This window comes from Convolutriloba macropyga, chromosome 2 (assembly GCF_964194025.1).
Source record: "Convolutriloba macropyga chromosome 2, txConMacr16.3, whole genome shotgun sequence".
Lineage (NCBI taxonomy): Eukaryota > Metazoa > Xenacoelomorpha > Acoela > Convolutidae > Convolutriloba > Convolutriloba macropyga.
The window spans coordinates 4,349,293-4,371,689 of NC_134469.1; the positions used below are offsets into that span (position 1 = coordinate 4,349,293).

General features: G+C 31.9%; 2 protein-coding genes across 2 annotated transcripts in view; both read right to left on the reverse strand.

The window, feature by feature from the left end:
- LOC142335072 (late secretory pathway protein AVL9 homolog) overlaps window positions 1-17,202 on the reverse strand; it is a 72,670-nt gene extending 55,468 nt beyond the window's left edge. Inside the window, exon 1 of the mRNA XM_075383410.1 lies at window positions 17,109-17,202. Within this exon, the coding sequence (XP_075239525.1) occupies window positions 17,109-17,189 (81 nt within the window). The 5' untranslated portion in view covers window positions 17,190-17,202. The remainder of the gene's footprint in view (window positions 1-17,108) is intronic.
- On the reverse strand, window positions 3,510-12,941 carry LOC142335071 (uncharacterized). The gene is made up of 5 exons (XM_075383409.1): window positions 12,442-12,941; window positions 11,539-11,926; window positions 7,704-7,881; window positions 4,750-5,063; window positions 3,510-4,027 (listed from the first exon to the last, which is right to left on the reverse strand). Exons 1-5 carry the CDS (start codon window positions 12,858-12,860, stop codon window positions 3,689-3,691), a joined length of 1,638 nt encoding a protein of 545 aa, XP_075239524.1. The 5' UTR covers window positions 12,861-12,941; the 3' UTR covers window positions 3,510-3,688.
- Window positions 17,203-22,397: the final 5,195 nt, after the last annotated feature.

Here is a 22,397-nt window from a genome sequence, read left to right on the forward strand (position 1 = left end):
TTAAAAACGTCCTTTTAAAAACGTCCTTTTTAAACGTTTAACAACTTGTCAATTACTATCAGTTTGATTACTTTCTAGGATAACGCTCGCAAAAAAAGCTGGTGAACAATTTTTTTGCTGCTTTTTTGTTTGATCTTTCATTCTTGTATTTCATCGTCTCGGGAATGTTACCGCATTCAAACGTTCATCGCTTATATTTATTCATGTCTGGGTATTTAAGACCTCAAAAAATTTTTCTGCAAAATTTGCTTGATCTTCGACTAAGTTTTGTTGTAATTGATTTTTTTCAGCTTCAAAGATTTGCCAGACTTTTGCCTTTCATAACTTTTCTTTTTAATGAGGATATAAAGTAGTTTTCAATAAGTCTCATACTTCGTTTTTAACCGAAGAAAGGAGCTTTTCCTGTGCTCAGTTGTTTTTCTAGGAAAACTAAATTCAAGCCGTCTGTACCTATGCTCTGCAAGTTTTTCTATGTTACGATAGCAGTAGGATTGAAAGGATTTCGAGCATTAGTTGCGTTTAGTGAGCTTGAACCCAGCTTTTGAAAGCATAAAGTTATCGTATACATCCAAGTTTGTTTTCACGAGTTTTTGGTAGAGCTACTTTGAAAGCTTTATCCTAGCCAAATGATATATTAAACTTGTTTTTGTTCTGAATTGTGGATTTGAAATTTGGGATTAATAATAAGGAACAGATCAAATAGATTTTTTTCCTCTATTTTCAATGTTTTGTGAAATTATGTCAGCCCAATATTTCAAATACTTGATCTTCGTACTCTTAATTGAAATTTAGTGTTTTATAGTTTCTCAGATTGTTTCACAGAAGATAATAATGCCTGTGATAATAATCTAGCAGCATTTTACCGTTCTAGCGTATTGATTTAGTTCAATCACCTGAGAGATCATCGTTTCGGGGACCATCTCTCTGGACTAATTTTCTGAGGGTTGTTTAAGCATTAAATCAGCATTGAGACACATTTTTGTTCGGCGTTAACAAAAAAGTAAATGTGCTCAGAATTTAGAGTACTCCTCTCATAGGCTATGTTACGTACTGCAACGAAACCACCGCCATGTTTTGTTTTGTGTTATTGCAGTCCATCGAGTTGTATTGTAGTTAAGGAAAAGAACTTCTTTTTGGGACATCACTAGGTAACAAGGATTCCGCTAAGCAAGGGTTGACTAGATATTAGGAGAACGTTCTGCATTATACTACTAAAGCCAATTATAGATATCAATACCTAATGGGAAAATATCAAGATTCTGCACATGAAGTTTCATCTTGGAGCATAGGTCACATCTTAATGAAAACTATGCCAACAATCGGACAAAAGAAGATTTCAATAAATTATTTCTAGTTTGCTCATTTTATTGCTGCTACTCGAAACAAAAAAAACATTGTATGAAAAAAATCAAAAAAGTTTTGAGTTTTGAGTTACCTAGGGATGCATTTATGACATTTAAGTTGAAGAAAATTTAAAACAAACTCAGATATTTTTTAACAGCTACTGGGTTTATAAGTTAATAAATCAGTGCCAACATTCGTCTTTTAGCTGCCAAGACATAACTCAAGAAGCGAGGTCAAATCAACAACCTAATAATTATGCAATGACTATAGGCAATTCATGCCACTTAATGGAACTTAACTTGATAAGTATTTTTTGGGAAAAAATCGGCTTAAGTATCCTTTAAAGAAAACTATCAACTAGTTGTTCGCATACTAACTCGGGCAAATTTTTTCGAAAAAGAATTTAAATAAATTTAAAAATGCACAAAAGAAACTTGCAGATTTGATTAACAAAAAATAATCTTTTTTTCAAAAATCTGAATCTATTTTTTTTAATCAATGAGGAACTTAAAAACAACATACACTAATTGGATCAAACAATCAAAAATATTCTTCCTTTAATTATGTATACAAATTGATTTGTTTGGTTCTTAGCCGGTCACTTTTTTTTAAAATAAATAGTTTTAATGCTTAGTGCCGTTAATAGTTTGTCCTAAATCAATCTTCTATTTTAAGCCATGGGCAACATAATTTAAACTGAATATGCATTTAAATTTACCACCTTTCTCATATTTTTATCAACGGAACTTATTGCAATGTCCAGTTTTTCTATTTGTTGTTTTTTTAATAAAACTTTGCAAAAATTGTGTTGTTATCTTTGTTTTTGCTCCTTTTCCTACTGTGGAAGCAAACCTGCTTCTGAAAACAGCATTGCAATCTTTTGTGGTCAAATGCCAAAAAAGTAATCATTATCATGTGAATTTCTGTTCTTTTTACTAATTTCAAGATACTGATATATATATATATATATATATATATATATATATATATATATATATACATATATATATATATATATATATATATATATATATATATATATATATATGTTTATAAAGCTTTCTGGTTCTCGTATCTCATGGAAATGGAGATTAAACATAGGTTCTTAACATTCAGTTTATATATTTGTGTCACCAAATTGTTTTAAGTATTCATTTTAAAATTTTTAAATTTGTTTTTTAAAAAACGGAATGATACCCTTGATATTGCAGAAATTTAAATTGTTCCGGTTTCTGAATTGTTCAAATAATACGTTTTGTTAAACTCGCATGTTTGAAACCATTGCACTTACGGATACTGGACTGCTGAACACTGTTGTTATCTTTTTTACAATTCAAAGTATCTGAATTGTACTAGAGCGGTCTTTTACTTAAGATCTGTTCACACATTTTCATGATTTTTGAAGACAAATTGGATAATGATTTTGGTTACGCCAAAATGCAGCGAAATAGCGAGTGGTTTTACGGCGTGAATTTTTTTGCTCTAATTTTAAAGTAGATTGAGAAAACGGTGTTTGAACAAAAACTCGCTTTCTCGCTAGTGGTTTTTTGTTCACATCCGATATTTTTGTTTTTTGATCGGATTTACGAAATGGTTTCTCCAGCCCATGCCTCCTAGTCAAATTGTAAGTCCAGTTTTTCTAATACGACGATGCAAAATTGTTTTAATCGTGCCTATTGATCACGTTTTTTGATTTTCTGTTCTTTTTTTAAATTTTGATCTTATTTTCTTAGAAATTGTTTTCCCAATTCACCTATGGTCCGTTCTAGGTCTAGTTTTTTGTTTAGTCAATGAAAAGTCTTTGAATTGTACGTCAGGACATGTCCTGCTATGTTTTTTTATTTTCATGTTATTATTGTCATGAAATTTTTGGATCAATTTTATCACGAAATAAGTCAATAACAACAGAAGGCTGATGTCTGCGTAGAAATAAACTTTGGTACAACCTTCGTTTTCGTGAACTGAATAAATTTTTTGAAACGTTTTCAGGTTTTAAACATTTTTCCGACTGCTCGCGAAAATTTTTCATGAAAAGTTGAATAAGAAATTACTTAATGCTATCCCGTGAATTTGATTAGCTAAAGCTCTACTGAACTAATGTCTCCTTGAAGGGCCGATCAGACCGATAAATTTAGTCTTACATTCAAATTAGTTCTCTAATGACAGCGAGGATTTTCACGTTTAAATTGAAATTGTGTATAAAAATTATCAGATTACATTTATAAACTTTTACAAAGAAACTGGATTCTCCAAATAACGGTCAGTGACTTATTACTAATGGTTAATTTAGTGTTCTGCAAACCAGTTATAACGTTTTCATTTCGTTTTTTTTTTTTGAATAAATTCACAACAGTTTGTTCAAAATAAACTTTTGAACTTTTCCATTTGTATTTCTAGGAATCTTTTCAATAATATACAATTCCCGGATTTGTTTATATTCAGAAACATGAGACGCAACGTGACCCAAAATACTTTCTATGACCAGTTTCTCCTCCATCAGTTTTGCTTCATTAACCAGAACAACAAACGCAACTGGGATTTGATAACAATTCGGATCTGATTTTCCAACAACAGCACAGTCGGCTACAAGGTCACTTTGCATAACTGCGTCCTCCAATGAGGAAGCAGAGAGAGTAAAGCCACGGAACTTTATAGCGTCTTTTAGCCGACCGCTTATGAAGACCTGTATTTGTTTCCTTTTTTCCCTGTGAAAAAGCTTCCTTTTCAAAACCATGTGGTATATATCAAAAGGAAAAATCAGAAAAAAATGTCGAAAATCAATTTTTTTTTCGATATGAGTATGTTCAGTAGATGACAGGCTAGATGAAAATCAGTTACAAAAATCAGTTTTTTTCGATGTCTGATTGAGAATATTTCAGATCCGATTCAGTCTCTAGTCAGATTCTGATTTTTTTAGGTTTTTGCACCAGATAATATCAGAGCCTGAATCAGAGTCTGATCAGAGTGTGAATCAGAAAATATCAAATCCAATTGTGACATGAACAGACTCTGAATCAGTACTGAACATTGACACTGATTCAGAACTGAATAACAGTGAAAACTACAACTACGGCCTGACGCTTTTGTAAACCTTTATATTGCCTTATAAAAAGCATGAGTGAACTAAATAAAGAATTGCACTCTAAACTGAGTTGAATTTTATCAAAAAACTATAAAAAATCTATCCGATTAACTACCAAAACTGACATCTGATAAAAAACCGCTGGGAAAAAACCCTTTAACGTTCAAAAACTATCAAATACTATCATTTCTGGCAAGGCTTTTACATCAATAGCCTTCTTAATTGGGGAAACCATTATAATTGTCATCATAGCATTACGAGCCTACCATCATCCATCAATAGATATTCTCATTATTTAGGGCAAAAGGAAACAGGTTTCCGACTTGAAATTCCTCGTCCAAAGTTGCCAAGTCCCCCGTTTTGTAGAACCCGTCTTCCGTTAAAGACTCTTTAGTTCTCTGAGGGTCATTGAAGTAAAGTGGAAACCCGTAGTGTTGTTTTATGTACAACTCGCCCTGTTTTCCAGCCTCGGTTATGAAATTTGGAGGGTCGTTTAAGTCTGCGATTTTAAAAGTGATGCCGGGAAGGGCTAACCCGATTGATATTGGGTTTGTAGGAATCGAATCGATGTTGGCGAAGGTGCAGCTGTTTGACTCAGTCGCTCCGTAGGTGTTCTTTACAATCAGAGAAGGGTTACCTACAAGAAGAAAAGAGGATCTATGCCATTAAAACGAATCTTGTAATGAAATTTACCACAGAAGATTTTATAATAAATAAAGCGGAAAAACTACGTGTGCCTGGGCAAAATCTTGCTCAGATTTGATCTTGCTCAGATTTGATGGTGCCAGGGCAAAATCTAGCTCAGATTTGATGTTTTCCAATAATAATATATATTTTTTTTCAAGTTATGAACCTATAACTTAGGAGGATATGAAGCAATTAACTAAGCTACAAAAGAAACACAACCCTTTTGCTAGTTCATCAAAAAGTCCTTACGGTCCTAGTTGACTGATGTAGCTAGCAGCACCTAGATTTAGGGACAACAGAGCTTACATTTTTTTAAAAAATAATGCAGCAATTTTCATTTTTTTAAAAAAGTTTTTAATTGTAACCCAGTAGAACAGATAGAAAACCTGATCGTTTTTCCGGATACTTTTAAATCCCTGGTTAGATGAAGGGAAATTAACAAAAGAAGAAAATCGAAAACGGTTCTTAAAAAAGCAATAAAAAAATTAAGAACATTTTTGGGAAAAGCAGTACTAAAAAAACACCAATTGATTATAAAGATGGAGGCCAATACAATGTTTGTCTTTCATTAAATGTTATTGCCATTGCTTTGTTGAATTGAAACAGTACTTCTGAAGAACTCTTTACTGTTTTTCTATTATTCTAATTCAAATCAGTGAGAATATCAAATCAGCTAATGAAATTTTAGCTATAATGAACTTAAAATATAACTCTGTTCGATGTTGTTTCCTCAATTAATAATTTATTACGGTGTCTTTAGTTACTATATAACGTTAAATTGACGAAGCCGAGAAAAGAAACTGCTTTATATCTCTTCACTTGGAGTGACTCACAACTTATTTTCAATTACAAGAAAAAAACAAAAACTTAGCAGATTTTTAATTATCTAAAGCTTTTATTATCTCCCAGCTTACAGGTATCTTATCGTAGAACTTTAGAAGATACCTTGAAAAAAAGTAAAAGGGTATCTAATTCTCTTTAATGCGATAATTTGTTTATATAAAGACTGATCTATTTATTTTTGACAGAAATATTTATTCAACATTTTCCGCCAATTCGTATTCTTTATTTCATTTTAATTGAATTAGAGAGATTAAATATCTCAAAATTATTTTCTCAGAACACCACGTACGTCAATTGATTGAAATAATAATTGTGTAATATGAAACAAAAAACGCCTAAAAATTTAAATTCAATTGAAATTTGGGTGGGTTTAATAAATGCCTTTCATTAGAATTTAGCAAGCAGAATAAATATGCTGTTAAAATAAGTAGAGCATTTTGTCAATTTCAGTGCTTGCTCAAAGATCAAGATCTCTTGGGCCCTTTTTAAATCAAAAGATTTTTATGTTGGAGTATTACTTCCTTCCATCTGTTTTTGTTTCAAAACCGACATTTTATGTCACCATTAAGAACGTGATATTGTGCTTTGCAGTCTTTCACTTTTTTACAAACTCTGCTGAATTTTTCTTAACCTCGTGCCTATTCTATACCAAATGTATTCAGCAGCATCGAAAACCTGCAGCATTAAACAAAGATCTTTTTCAGTATCCTAGATTAAAATTGTCTGCAAGTCTACATTTATGCGAGTAATTTTTAGTGTTATACTGTCAGTAAAAAACGTTTACTTTTCTTTAGTCACAGTAAAATTTGTTAGGAGCTGCATTTACCTTGTAAGCCACCGGTCAAGCTGAGGTTATATCTCACCGTCAAATCTTTTCAAATAAAAAAAATATAAGAGAACTTTAACAGCGCTGATATGAAAATTTTTGTTAATTTTGGTAAAATATGGTAAATACCAATAAAAATCCAATGAAACCAAACTTGAAACACATTGACAAGTCTTGAAAGATCTTGATTGTCTTGGCATGCCCTATCATTCCTTTTTGAATTGAAAGAACCTATCATCTTGCATGTTTTTACATATCTTGTTGTTCACCAAGAATATTGCTAAGATCTTATCAGGATTTTTCAAGATTTACTCACCTCTAGACCACCATGGCTTGACCAAGATTAAAATTTGCTAGATAAAGTCACTTTTACTCCATTTCACCACATTCTGACAAATTACGCCCACTTTTTCAGAAAGATAAAGTTTAGAGAGGACGTTAGACCCCGCTATCGCAAACACATCGATTTAGTGCATAAATATCATATACGATTACCCGTGCAAGTAAAAAGAGCGTAATTTTATGAGGGTACTTTTAAATAATGGGACCGAGGAGTGTAAAAATTTGTAGAACAGTTATTTTCAAGACTGTAAAAATTGTCAAGGGCAAAAATTTTCAATTTTCAAGAGCTTAAAAAATTTTTTTTGCCTTCAATTCCATTTAGTTTTTTAAAACTCTTCCGGTCTTATTTTTCAAAATTGCGCTCAAAAAATAAACTCTTTCCACCCTGCTTATTAAACGGAGAAATAAAAGTGCATGGTATTTCACTCTATCTAATCTATTCCCTGTTATTTTTGGGCAAAATCCTCGGCCCAGGAATAACTTGATATTAATAATGAGCAAAAATGATACCTACAGTTTTGATCTTTTTAACCAACAAGGGGATAAATTTCATGAGCAGTTAAAATTGAGATAGATTACCTGACCGCTGCGCAAACTTGTGAATGAGTTCAAAGTTTGGATCCGACGCGCCAGTGAGGACATACTTGAGCGATGTCAGATTATACTGTTCCAAGTCTGGGTATTTTGCCCAACTATTGATGACCGCAGGGACCACACTCACATGCGTCAATTTGTATTTCTGGATTAGATCCAGAAACTGTTCAGAATCAGGTTACGATTTCAATTCAAAAACAAAAAAATAACAAAAATGGTATGATGTGAATTTTGGTGCTATCGAAGCTTTGAAAATTCACGAAAATTACGAAAAAAAGTTTTAACGTTTTAGCACTTTCAGGAAATTTCAGCAAATTTTAGCGCATTCAGCGCATTTTTACATAAATTCAGAGCACTTCTTTAAAAAAAAGGGCTGAAACGGCGCTGACATTTCGACCCAGTTCAAACTACAAAAATAAACAAAAATGACAAAAAGGGAAATAAAGTCCTGATTTTTGTACAATCTAAGGTACCATCGCAGCTTTGACTGTAAGACATATCTGATGTTTGTTTTGTTTCAAAACGTCGCAGGTAATAAATCGCAGGTATGTTTGTTTTGTTTAAAAACGCAACGATGCCAAACTTGTACAAAGTATCTTGATAAGAAAAGTTTAAGAAGATCTTTCCATGTGCTGCAGAAACTAGTAGTACACAAATTTAGTCAATAATTAAGTTTTTTTTGTAAGTTTTGCGTGACATAATCTCGCTAACTCTTCCACGTTTTATCAAGGTGACACTAGCTGGTAGGGCTGTCAAGACTTATCAATTTTCGCTGGACATCATAGTTGAAAAAACTTTGCTTTAGATCTTGGCACGACATTCGTCGAATTCTTATGTTGCACGGTAACCAAAAAGAATCCACCCAGCTCAGTGATCAGATAAAGTATAGCCCCCCCACCCAACCGTGTTTAATTTTGGGGCGATAATCTCGTGGGGTGGGGGTATAACCAGAAAGACACGAATATATCTCAATTTAAGTATTAGTTTAACGGTTACGTAATTTTTACGCCAGCCCTGCGCGCGTTGTTTTTACACATAGAGTCCCAAACTAGTTAACAGCCAATTTAAAAAGGCGTGGGGGTTGAAACAGAACAAAGCGACTCGGTGATGTGCAATTGCATATAAGGTTCCGACCCCGCTCATCCACAATTTTGGCTTGATTGTCTACCAAATGAGGAACATAGAAAAACCCAAAAATTCAAGTATTTTAAAAAAAATGGTGTATGAACGAAAAGTCTCCAAAGCAAATAACTGTGGTGGAGTAAAAATGGCGCACTAGATTGATGAGATGTGCAAATATTAAGAAAGCTAGTCAGGACAAACAGCAAAATCAAACAACAGCAACAACAATAACTAATTACATCAAAAAGTTCATGTCCGTTTTAAAAAACAAAACTTAATAAGAAAGTCAAAATGCCGTCAGATAAAACTGATATTAAACAAAATAACTTGTAATTCACCAGAAAATACAAGGGAGTAGTCAATAAAAAGGCTTGGTAACAATTAGACAATAAAGAACAAAAACAGTAAAGTTGAAAAATTCGCTTATTTTTTTTTAAAACAAATAATTTCGATCGAAATAATGAAAACCAATAGAAATCAAATAAAATACTCCACAGTTCGATCACCAATGCTTCCATAGAAGGAATTAAGAGCTGCTGATATACAATTTTTTACGCGGTTACAAAAAGAACATATAGACAACAAACAAAAAATCAAATAAAACTTGGCAGAAAACGCTTTCGAATTCGTAAAGCCATACTATGGCCATCAAAATGTGTTCAACCACTGATAATGTTTTATGTGAACTCTCATTAATGATGCTAATTAACAAGTAGACAAAAATGGAAAACAAAATGCAAAAATAAGTAACACTATAATTTTTTTTCGAAAAAAAAAATTTCCGAAGACATGAAAGCCATTAATTACAGAAAAAAAAATAATTATGTTCGTATATTCGTCCAAAAGAAGTCCATGAGAATTGCAATTATCCAGAATATGTCTTACGTCTACAAAAAAAACGTCAAACAAGACAAAAATCAAAAATTAATTTGATTTTTTTTCGAGTCGAAGCCAGTAAAGTAAACGAATTCGTTAAAAACGTTAGATTGTGTGACTCTAATCCCCTTTCGAAACTTTTTTTGACAACAATAATGTCATAATTGGCCTGTAATTAACGGGACTAGAGAACAACCCGACAATAAAACGAACAAAATTGCGAAGTTAAAAAGTGTTTTTTTTTAATTTGGAAAACAATTGTGTTCAGAGTCAAGAAAGCTATCAGCTATCTACTAAATCAGAATATAATCTAATCTATTACTCCATGAAAAAGTAATGAAACCGGGTCATTGTACAGTAAAATTTCATTCGACTAAAAAGACAAAGTAAAAACGGCAGTAAAAGACAATTTAAAAAAAATCAATTAAATTTTTCGAGAAAGTAGTGTCGAAGCCGTCAAACTCATAATCTATATCTTCCAGCATTTTGATAATATCAATTTTGTTTTTTTTGAAAGCCAATAATGTGATATATGAACTGTCAATAACGTGATAATGTGACAAAACTAGAAAACGTGAAAACTGGGCAAATACCTAAATATTAAGAAAATTTGAATTCTAGTTGGATCAAAGCCAGTAGCCATAACTTAAGGCGTAAAATTGCAATAAAGATTGAATTTGATTTCAATAGAAAGAAGAAACATGCTTTCATTGTGGACAATAAGCTACAAGTTGACCAAAGAAAGAGAAAAATAGGGGAAAAAGTTCAATAATTAACTATTTATTTGAAAACCAAATACTTTTAAAAGTCAAAACGACCATAAGCTTTCAAGTAACCAACTAGATACAATGATGTGGAGCTAACTAGGAACCCAAATGAAACCATCATTGGTGAGCTTTTTTGAAATGTTCCGTTATTTAATTATTGTAAAAGAGATCGAATTGTTTTATAAAAAAGACCGACTGTTTACAATCCGAATTATTTTTGGATTATACTAGTCCAAGATTAGTCCAAAACTAGCCCTGCTAACGCTGTTTCTTCTTTAAGAACACTTAATTATTCGAATGTTATAGATATTGACTTTTTGTTAGTTAAGAAATCAAAAATAGATGCTGCGTGTTTGTTAATCAATGATTAAACTTAGAAAAAACGGCGAAATTTTAATTACAGAGCACTCTCAACGGAATTTGAAGCAAAAAACCCTTCTTTTGAGTCTACAAAAATTGTGTTAGTGGTGTTTGGGTCTGTAATTCCTGCAAATTCAATCAAAATGGACTAAAGAAACTTATTTCGTGCTGTTTTTGAAGAAAAAGTCTTTTTTTGAAATATTTAGCCAGAATTCTTGACAAAAAAAATAAAAATAGCCTACAAAACTCTTGTGATTTTTTTTTGTTTTTACAATTAAAAATCAACAACACTTTCAAAAAAAATAACAAATATTAGCAAAATTGTCGAAGTTTTATTCAAAAATTCCGGAAAAAGTGAATAAAATCTCGCCGGAATTCACACTATTTTCTCAAAATTTAAACCTCGATAACTCCCTGTAATAAACGAAAAGTAAAAAAATCTTTTGAATTCCATATTCTACGCTGGACAAGCTTTCTAATGATACCAGTCTCAACTCTCTACGATGAATATATCGATCGGCCAAAATTGACTGAACAAAAAAAACCCGTTTGAGTATATAGTTCCTTCCCCCTCAAGAGGGGTCGGAACAATAAATTCGATATTGAAAATTGTCATACTCCACCAATTTTCTCAAGAAAACCAAAAAATAACTCTAATTAATGATCAATCAAGATTGAAATCACGACATCCGTTCCTTTAAGCTCCCAGGATAGTCAGCTAACACAATTGTTGCCCCGTTATAGACACCCACCATCACACCAAATATCAACCCCCCAACATGGGTCAAAGGTTGCGTGACTAACGAAATACTTCTAGAATATTCTGTGCACCCAGGGTAAGAGTTCCTTCTGCAAGAATGGATCATCATTTCACAGGTGACTTTGATTGGTTTCGCTTTTCCAGTGGTTCCAGATGAAAATAGGAATTGACAGACCCCGTTGAGTTCTTCCGGATCGTATTTTGGGACTTTTTTGGGTTCTCTTCGAATGCAAGTGAGCGATATTTCGTAACTGTCTCTGTTGCCAGAGTTGTCTGTTACAAATATGTGGGAAAGAAAAGGGTTGTCGATTTCATCTCTCAGCCTAAAAGATCTCGAATTGTTTACCCCCCCCCCCCCCACGTTTAAATGCCTTTACTTTTAATACTGTTGTCAATTCATTAACGAACCGGCGGCCAATTTTTGATCATTTGAATTTTGGTGCTATCGAAGCTTTGAAAATTCACGAAAATTACGAAAAAAGTTTTAACGTTTTAGCACCTTCAGAAAAATTCAGCAAATTTTAGCGCATTCAGCGCATTTTGACATAAATTCAGAGCATTTCTTTAAAACAAGGGACTGAAGCGGCGCTGATATTTCGACCCAGGTTTCAATTCCAAAAACAAACAAAAATGACAAAAAGGGAAATAAAGTCCTGGTTTTTGTACAATCTAAGGTACCATCGCAGCTTTGACTGTAAGACATATCTGATGTTTTGTTTCAAAACGTCGCAGGTAATAAAATGTAGGCCCATTTCCAAAGAAATAGGAATTAATTTAGTAATGAAATCTATATTTTCTCGGCGATTAGAAACGGAAAAAAACGGGCTAGCTATAGTACCTGTCATAACATTTCCTAGTCAAAACCAGCACAGTCGCGCACTGTGAGTCAATACCCCCACTAACTTCAGGCCAAGGAGACACAGGATGCGAAGAGGCGATTACGTAACCATTCAAATATGACGCAATCAGCACCACTAGCCAATCAAAATCGTTCTCAGACACCAAATGTAAAAGAGTACCCGATTCCACTCCCATTTCGCGGAATTGATTGGCTGTTTTCCGAGCCGTTTTGAATAAATGGTTGTAAGAAATTTCATGATCGGAGCTCGCTTCAATAATTTTGCTTTCTGGGTAAAGTTCGGTAAAAATATGCTTCGAGAGTTCGGCCATGGAAGTCCAGTTTTTGTCAATTGTAGGGTCATATTTGCCCAAAACTGACTCAAATATGCCATCTCTACTGCAAGAATGAAACTTCATTATTAAACTGAGATCTTCAGTTGTAGTTTTGAAACAATTGTTAATTTAGGTGATATATTATAACTGCTTCGATTGAGCCTTTTTTTGCTTTGAGTAATCAAAACCAAAAATATATCTTGCAAGATCCTGAAAGTTGCGGGTTCATACAAAAATCCGGGGTTTTACCGGATTAATAATCAAGTTTGTCAGAAAATATTTCAGAAAAAAATATATAATATAATATAATATAATATAATATAATATAATAAATATATATAATATAAAAAAATTCAACAAATGCCAAAAAACGGTCAAGAAATCTCAATCGCATAATTTATCATGCAAAATTATTTTTTGATTTGCAAGATTTTACTATGCTTTTAATGAATCAGTTTCAATAGAATCGGGTCAGATCTTGAAAGAGAACCTAAGTTGCTGAGTTCTTGCAAGATATAATCTTGGCACGCCTAAGTTATGCTTAAACTGCTTTTAAAACAATCCGAGAAAGTAAAGAAACTTCTCTGTGATTTCGAGATGATTAAATTAATCGCAAATTAAGTCTACTTTCGATGTGTACTTTTGATGTATACTGAATGCGTTCAATCCTAGAAGAACAAAAGCAAACAAATTCTCTAGTAGTAATCAAAATCTCTTACCAGAAATAAGAAGGTGTATTAATTTATATAAAATATTATTCACAGATTTCTCAAGTTCTTACTCAAGAACAAAAAAACAGAAAAAAACGATAACAATTTTAGTTTCAGCCAGCTTTTGTTTAGGGGAACAATTTCTCAACACCTGGTTTTGTTAGGTCTTTTCATAAAAAAGCTCAAATGATCTCAGAAAAAACGATCTGAGAAAAACAATTTAGATTTCAAAGACTTTAGTTGCCGATGAAAAGTCATAAAAATAAATAAGAAATAACAGAGAAAGTTTTTGAGGGTATGGAGACGTTCATGCCCTTATCACCAGCCAAAAATGGAGATAATGAGATTTAATAATTACAGAAAAAATTAAATTTAACCTATGAATGTATTAAAGATCCTTATCGAAGAGAGATGCTGAATTAGAAAAAACAGTATCTTGAAAAAATCATTCCGAAGCCAAGCGATACAAAAATTGAAGGTAGACGAGAAAACCCAAAACTTGATTGATTCTAAAAAGATATTTCACTTAAACTAAATTTTTGATTACCATTGTTGTCTGCATTTTTAACAAAGAGAAAATAATTGATTCAACGTGGCATCCTGTTAATTTTGAATAGAAATTTTTTTGTATGAAATTGACTTCAAATTTAACTTAGACTTATCAACTGAAGTTATGGTCAAGCATAATTTAGACAAAAGATATACTATTAGTTCATTGAAATTATCAAGCCGAACCAAGCTAAACTTAGCTGAAAAGATTTTTCATCTCGTTCAGCATCTCTTACTTAGATAACTCTTAGTACCCGTAAGTTATTTGCTGTTGAAATCTTTGATCGCATGTTTCAATTGACTCCATTGTGAGAACCTTTCAGGAAAAGAATCAACGTGAAGAACTTTTTAAACAATATCATCTTTTGGTTATCTTCAGTATGGTGAGACAACTATGAATAATAAAATAACATAGTAAAATAATAACATTGACCAATTCAATAAAAAAGAGAAAGAATTACTTGATAACTTTACATCTGGTCTGGCACTTAACCCAACAAATGTGGACAGTCCAACTCGCATCAGCAAAACTAGTCAATCGCTTATCGATCACTGCTTTATGACAAAAAAATCAAATTGCAGAATGGAAAGTTTGTTTGCCGCCCATTGAGATCGACCAAAACATCACATTTTATCAGAGTAATTAGGAAATGGTAAAGGAGGAGGAACGAAGATAGATATTTTTTTTAAAAAACATGAAATTTTTCTCGGGGGAGAATTTCAACAAGGATTTGGCTTTTGCTGACTGACGACCTATGTATAAACAGGAAAATTAAGATGAAATGTTTACAAAACTTAATGAAATTTTTCAAAGAATACTTGATCAACATGCACCGACAAAGATTTGTGATTCTTCAAAAAAACAAAATAAAGAAAATGATAAACAATGGATATCCAAGGAAAAAATTAATTATTGAAAAACATCATTTGTATAACCAACACAAATTTTCTCAAAACTACGTTTTTTTTTGACGAGTTAAAAAATGTCGTAACCTAGTGAAGCAACAAGAAGCATATCACAAATATTCTGTTGATTTTTTTTAAAGCAATGTGAAACATCGTAGCGGAAATGGAATTTCATCAATAAAAATTTAGGAAACCACATACAAGGTATTATTGTGTCTGAAATTGAAACAGACGGAGCCAAGACCGTTGACAAAAAATCAAAATGCAATGCATTTATTAAGTTTTTTGCGGAAAAGGGCAAACATTCTAGTGATTTTGTTCCTCTCAATATCCATAAGTTGGACCTCTGTTCTGTTCTGAAAACTTCAATTTTAGAGTATTGTCTTTCAAAGAAACTTACAAAACCATTGACAGTTTAGAAAACATTATATCACCGGGTCCAGGATTTGTCCATGCGTAGGCTTTAAAAGTGGCGAGATACGCAATTGGCACTCATCTGCAACTTTTTTAATGAATGTATTCAAAACAGTGTCTTTGCAGTGTCTATTTTAAAATATGCATATGTCACTTCAATTCAAAAAAAAGGATCAACAACACAAGTGTGCAACTATCGACCAATTTCGGTCACACTAACTTTTGCTCAGCTTTTTGAGAAGCTTCTGTTTTTCCAAATGATGGATCATTTTAATAAAAACAATGTGTTGAATAAAGAGCAATTTGGATTTCAAAACAATGAATCTTCAACAGATGGAGTATTGTTTTTCACTGAGACAGTGAAACTTCTCTGAGCCTGCAGTTATTTTATTGAAATCTTTTTTCGAAAAAAGATCACAATGCGTCAAAACAGGCACCGATGTCTCAGAACACATTTTCGTTAATCATGGAGTACCGCTAGGCACAGTGTTAGGACCCCTAATTTTTCTTTTATAAGTTAACGATTTTTTAGAAAACATAAAAGGTTACTTTGAGTTTGTTCAATTTGAAGACGATACTAGTATTTTTTGTCGATACTAACCAGGAGAAACAATTGCAAAAAAAATTGAAAAAATTTTTTTGAAGACGGATAATTACCTGAAGGAAAATCAACTCACTTTGTATGCTGATAAAACAGAACTACTTTATTTTTCTACCAGAAACAAATTAGAACCAATTTTTTTAACGGAAATTTAATAACATCTTCTGAGAGTTGTGGCTATCTAGGAAAACACCTTGACTCCAAAATGAATTTTGAAGCAAATCTAAAATTAGTTTAAAAAAATGGTGGCCGCCATCCACTCATTACATGTGGTCAGAAACCATATAAATTTGGAATCAAGGCTGCAATTTTTCAAATCTTTAGTTTCGTCTCATTTCTCTTGTGTCATTCAGTGGAGTTTATTTACAAACAATGTCAGCAAAAACATAAAGCGTATAAATCGACAGATTGATTAATTTGGGCATAAAAGTAATGTGTGTGTTCTATGCGTCGTAATTTCGATTATTTTCGTGATATCTTGTTCAAATCGCATGTCTTATCAGCTGAATTAATTATTTCAAAGTTTAGCATATTGAAACTCCACCCAGACTTGAATCAGAGGACAGTATCAGAAACATTTAAAAAATGTGCAAACCGTCTATAAAAAAACAGAACAAACGGAGAAAACAGCTCATAATAAGAACGCAAATGTACACTTTGCAAGAAAATGATCTTTGATTTTGAAGAACAAACACAAATGGAAATAGTTACCCTTTAACGTAAGAGCGACGGAGAACAAAACTTTTTTCAAAAAAACTTTATAAGAGTTTTTGCATTGTCAGCATGAAAATTTTCCAATAGATAGACAGTTAGGATCATTCCTGTCTTATTTTTATAAATAAAAAGGGAAGGAACAGCTTAATGGGTATCATCAATTATAAACCAGAAGATTAATTTATAATTTTTGTTTTTTCAATAAATATTGCTGATTATTCTGAAACCATGTAAACTTTAACCTTTCGGTTATATTACTAATTTTTTCATGTTTGGAAAAAATTGACTTTCAAATTCAAAATGACTTCAAATATGAGTTGTATGGGTACCTACATTGCCCCCCCCCATAATGGTATAATTTCCATATTGGGGGCTATAAGTTATATTATCACTAAGAATGGACAACACCCGCTATATGTGATAAACAGAAACCCTTACTCTGTTGGTGACGTAAATCTGTCTGTAACAAGAGACGCCAAATATAGTTGATTCTGGTTTCTCATCTTTCCGACTGGGCATCGAGAAGTAGAGGGTATCTAAAACAACACCGCGTTCATCATTTGCACTAGCAAACTTTTCTCCATCCCAGATATCCAATCCATCTAAACCCTTTTTATCGATCGAGGTAATTCACCAAAATCAATCGTACAATAAATTATTAGATCATCGGGCCTAAAAAGGTTTATAAAAATTGAAACTTTAAAATACACTTCCTTCACAGCATGGAGGAAGGAACTGTATGCTAAACTGCGCTTCGTGTATAGTCAATTTTGGCCATTTGATATATTCAGCAAAGAGTTGTTTGTGGTATCAATTGTCAAGCTTAGAATATCCAATTTTCCAAGCTTGTCCAACTTTACCAAAGGTACAGACCTGAAAATTGCTGACACAATCTTGGTCTACATATATGCGGGCTATTGTCACTCCTGTTTACTATGAAAGTGCTGTTGGAGTAATGTTACCGGCCTTTCACTAACAAAATTAATATTTATCTAAAACAACAATTTTGATATATTAAAATTTGCCAAATTCCCAATTAGACTCCGGTTTCAGACAACGGTTGTTTTAAAAAATGTGCATACCGTCTATAAGTAAAACAGAACAAACGGAGAAAACAGCTCATAATAAGAACGCAAATGTACACTTTGCAAGTAAATGATCTTTGATTTTGAAGAACAAACACAAATGGAATAAGTTACCCTTTAACGTAAGAGCGACGGAGAACAAAAGTTTTTTCAAAAAAACTTCATAAGAGTTTTTGCATTGTCAGCATGAAAATTTTCCAATAGATAGACAGTTAGGATCATTCCTGTCTTATTTTTATAAATAAAAAGGGTACGAACAGCTTAATGGGTAACATCAATAAGTAACCCGAAGATATTTTCAATAAATATTGCTGATTATTATGAAACCATGTAAACTTTAACCTTTCGGTTATATTACTAATTTTTTCATGTTTGGAAAAAATTGACTTTCAAATTCAAAATGACTTCAAATATGAGTTGTATGGGTACCTACATTGTTCCCCCCATAATGGTATAATTTCCATATTGGGGGCTATAAGTTATATTATCACTAAGAATGGACAACACCCGCTATATGTGATAAACAGAAACCCTTACTCTGTTGGTGACGTAAATCTGTCTGTAACAATATAAATTTACATGTTTGGAAAGATAACAAACACTAGACTTGCATCTTGATCTGTTTTCATTGGTAACGCGGAGCTCAACAGTAAAATTGCTAGTTTCTTTCAGCAGTTAAATCGCAATCACCACGTTAATCTACTGTTCAGGCACAAATGTGTATCTCTATTTTTTGCTATAAACAGTCTGTTTATTATTCTTTCATGCAAACGCATTTCCCTAACTCAACCACAAAAATAATTTATTGCGCTTCTGAAGGACCAAACAATTGGTTATGACAACGAGTTCTTTCTTACAAACCTTAAAATCACAGATATTCTCTTTTTATGTCAAAATCTTAATCTTAATATGTCATTGAGTTTTTCAATGCAGAGAAATAAATATTCATTTTTTCATTTTTCAAAGAGAGAAATTCCTTACTCAAGGAAATCAATTAGACTTAGAATGGTTCTTAAAAAACAGTTCTAGCATTGATTAGCCAAAGAAATTCTTCAAAAAAGCAACAAGTTAATGTGACTTTGGCAATAGAAGCTATTGAAATTGATTGATCAAGCGAAATGTTTGATTAGAAACAAACAAAAACTTTATTTTTTTGTATTTGCTTTTGTGATTGATTAAAGAGTTTAGGTAAAACTTGTTTATATTGTGCTCATTTCGAGTCAGATTTCAATTGATGTAAATTGATCGAAAATCAGTACAAAGTACCCAAAAATTGTGGAAAAGTTTACACAAGATATTTTCAAGAACTGAAACAATTAAAAAGATAACAGATGGAGTGAATTGAGGTTTCAAATACAACTAAGGATATGAAAATTTTAAATCAACTTTCACGGATTAAAAACGTTTTTGCATTTTATCACATTTTTTATTGCCCCTTTTTGCTAGAACTCTGCATAACGTGGTATTGCTTTCAAATAATATTAAAATTAAAAAGATCTCATTCAATTTTTTTTTAAAATCTGAAACAAGTAAATTAAACTAACCACTTGGTTAATTTTACATACTACATTTATTAATCACACATTATTGTTTTCTAATTCTTAACAAACTAAGTTCGGTTTTCTTAAAATAGTTTAATAAAAAATATGTATGAATCCTGCAACCCTTCTGTCTCTTTGAAACCGTTCGTGTCGTTTAAGCATTTCCGTTCTAACTTTTTGTTTAATTTTCGTCTTTGACGTTTCTTTTCTAATTGTAATTGGAGGTCTGTTCAATTTTCGAATAAAGTTACGAAAAATTGAATCATTACTCCAGTTTGACTTACTTTTTTGTTCTAAGAAAAGGTTATGCGTTCGTGTGTTTGCAATAATTGGCACGTTTTCTAAAAATCTGAAAAGTTTATTAAAGCGATTTCTTGTTTGTTGGAGAATATTGAAAAACCTATTTAATGACACCCGTGTTATTTGGAGCTCTGCTGGAAGAATTTTAGTCCCCAGAAGTAGATCTCTGGCAGTATCGTACTTGACTTTCATGAAGAAAGCTTTTATGCCCCCGTTTATCTGTTTGTTAAATCTGTCAATAGAGTAAGATGGTAAATTTTGAAAAAAATCGCACTAAAATCTAAATGAGACAAAACTAGTGATTCAAAAAGATTTATCCTTGTTTTTAACGGTACCTGATAACGAACCAAACATAATGATCTGATTGCTGAAGCCATTTTACTGAGAACCTAATTTAGTTGATTTTGGTTTGTCAGTTCCCTATCAATTATTACACCTATATATCTACATTTTTCAGATGCTTCCAATCGGTGTCCCTTGAAATCGACAGTTTCATAATGGGCAATTTTTCATTCCTGAACACCATTAACTTCGTTTTTTCCTCATTCAAGGTTTTGTTTTATAGTTTGATCTGTCTTGTTTAATGCATCTTCAACTATTAGCTGCAAATTTGCTTCAATTTTTGCACGACATAGAATTGCTGTGTTATAACATATAACTTTTTAAAAAAAGTTATAACATTTGTTTTTATTGAAAAGTTATTTAATATTACCAAAAAAATTTGTGTTTGAGACATACTTATATTTCAGTATCTATATGTGTTCGTGAAAAGAACTCTAGTTTAAATAGTGTTCAATTTTTTGTTACGTTGCATAACTTATAATTAATATCATTTTCAATTATATCTAAATTGATCAAAAATCTTTTTTGTTTTGTAGTAAAGTTTCTCATAATTGATCATGAACACTTACGAGTTCTTACGAACTTTTGCATAAAAAAATTGTGGTCAAATACACAGAAAAATGTACAGATAAAATAAAAAGAAAACTGAAAATCATCCTTAACGCTCTTCTCCTTTTTAGATCTGAATTTTTGAGCACTATCAAGATCTAAATCTAGTTAAAATATTTCCGAATTCATTCTTAAATCATGTATGTAATCCTTGCACTTAATGCTATCAAATTTCAACAACTATCAACAGAGAACTTTCTCTGAACAGCAGATTGATTTCTTCTCTTCCGAAGATTATCTTTCAATCGAATGAGGTCTATTCAAAGAATTATGCCCAATTCATATAAAACACTGAATTTATTGTTAATTGAAGCAAACAAAACAGCATGGCTATTATTTCAGGGGGTGCACCCCTTGAAATAATAGCCATGCTGTTTTGTTTGCTTCAATTAACAATAAATTCAGTGTTTTATATGAATTGGGCATAATTCTTTGAATAGACCTCATTCGATTGAAAGATAATCTTCGGAAGAGAAAAAATCAATCTGCTGTTCAGAGAAAGTTCGCTGTTGATAGTAGTTGAAATTTGATAGCATTAAGTGCAAGGATTACTTACATGATTTAAGAATGAATTCGGAAATATTTTAACTAGATTTAGATCTTGATAGTGCTCAAAAATTCAGATCTAAAAAGGAGAAGAGCGTTAAGGATGATTTTCAGTTTTCTTTTTATTTTATCTGTACATTTTTCTGTGTATTTGACCACAATTTTTTTATGCAAAAGCTCGTAAGAGCTCGTAAGTGTTCATGATCAATTATGAGAAACTTTACTACAAAACAAAAAAAAATTTGATCAATTTAGATATAATTGAAAGTGATATTAATTATAAGTTATGCAACGTAACAAAAAATTCAACACTATTTAAACTAGAGTTCTTATCACGAACACATATAAATACTGAATTATAAGTATGTCTCAAAAACACAAATTTTTTTTGGTAATATTAAATAACTTTTCAATAAAAACAAATGTTATAACTTTTTTTAAAAAGTTATATGTTATAACACAGCAATTCTATGTCGTGCAAAGAATGAAGCAAATTTGCAGCTAATAGTTGAAGATGCATTAAACAAGACAGATAAAAATATAAAACGAAACCTTGAATGAGGAAAAAACGAAGTTAATGGTGTTCAGGAATGAAAAATTGCCCATTATTGAAACTGTCGATTTCAAGGGACACCGATTGGAAGCATCTGAAAAATGTAGATATATAGGTGTTAGAATTGATAGGGAACTGACGAACCAAAATCAACTAAATTAGGTTCTCAGTAAAATGGCTTCAGCAATCAGATCATTATGTTTGGTTCGTTATCAGGTACCGTTAAAAACAAGGATAAATCTTTTTGAATCACTAGTTTTGTCTCATTTAGATTTTAGTGCGATTTTTTTCAAAATTTACCATCTTACTCTATTGACAGATTTAACAAACAGATAAACGGGGGCATAAAAGCTTTCTTCATGAAAGTCAAGTACGATACTGCCAGAGATCTACTTCTGGGGACTAAAATTCTTCCAGCAGAGCTCCAAATAACACGGGTGTCATTAAATAGGTTTTTCAATATTCTCCAACAAACAAGAAATCGCTTTAATAAACTTTTCAGATTTTTAGAAAACGTGCCAATTATTGCAAACACACGAACGCATAACCTTTTCTTAGAACAAAAAAGTAAGTCAAACTGGAGTAATGATTCAATTTTTCGTAACTTTATTCGAAAATTGAACAGACATGTTGTATTTGAGAAAGAGCTATTTGATATGAAGTTGCGGATGTATTCTAGTCAGAACTCGTTTCTCCTTCAACGGTTTCCTATATTTTGTTACCATTTCTAATCTAGAAGAGGAAATTGGGG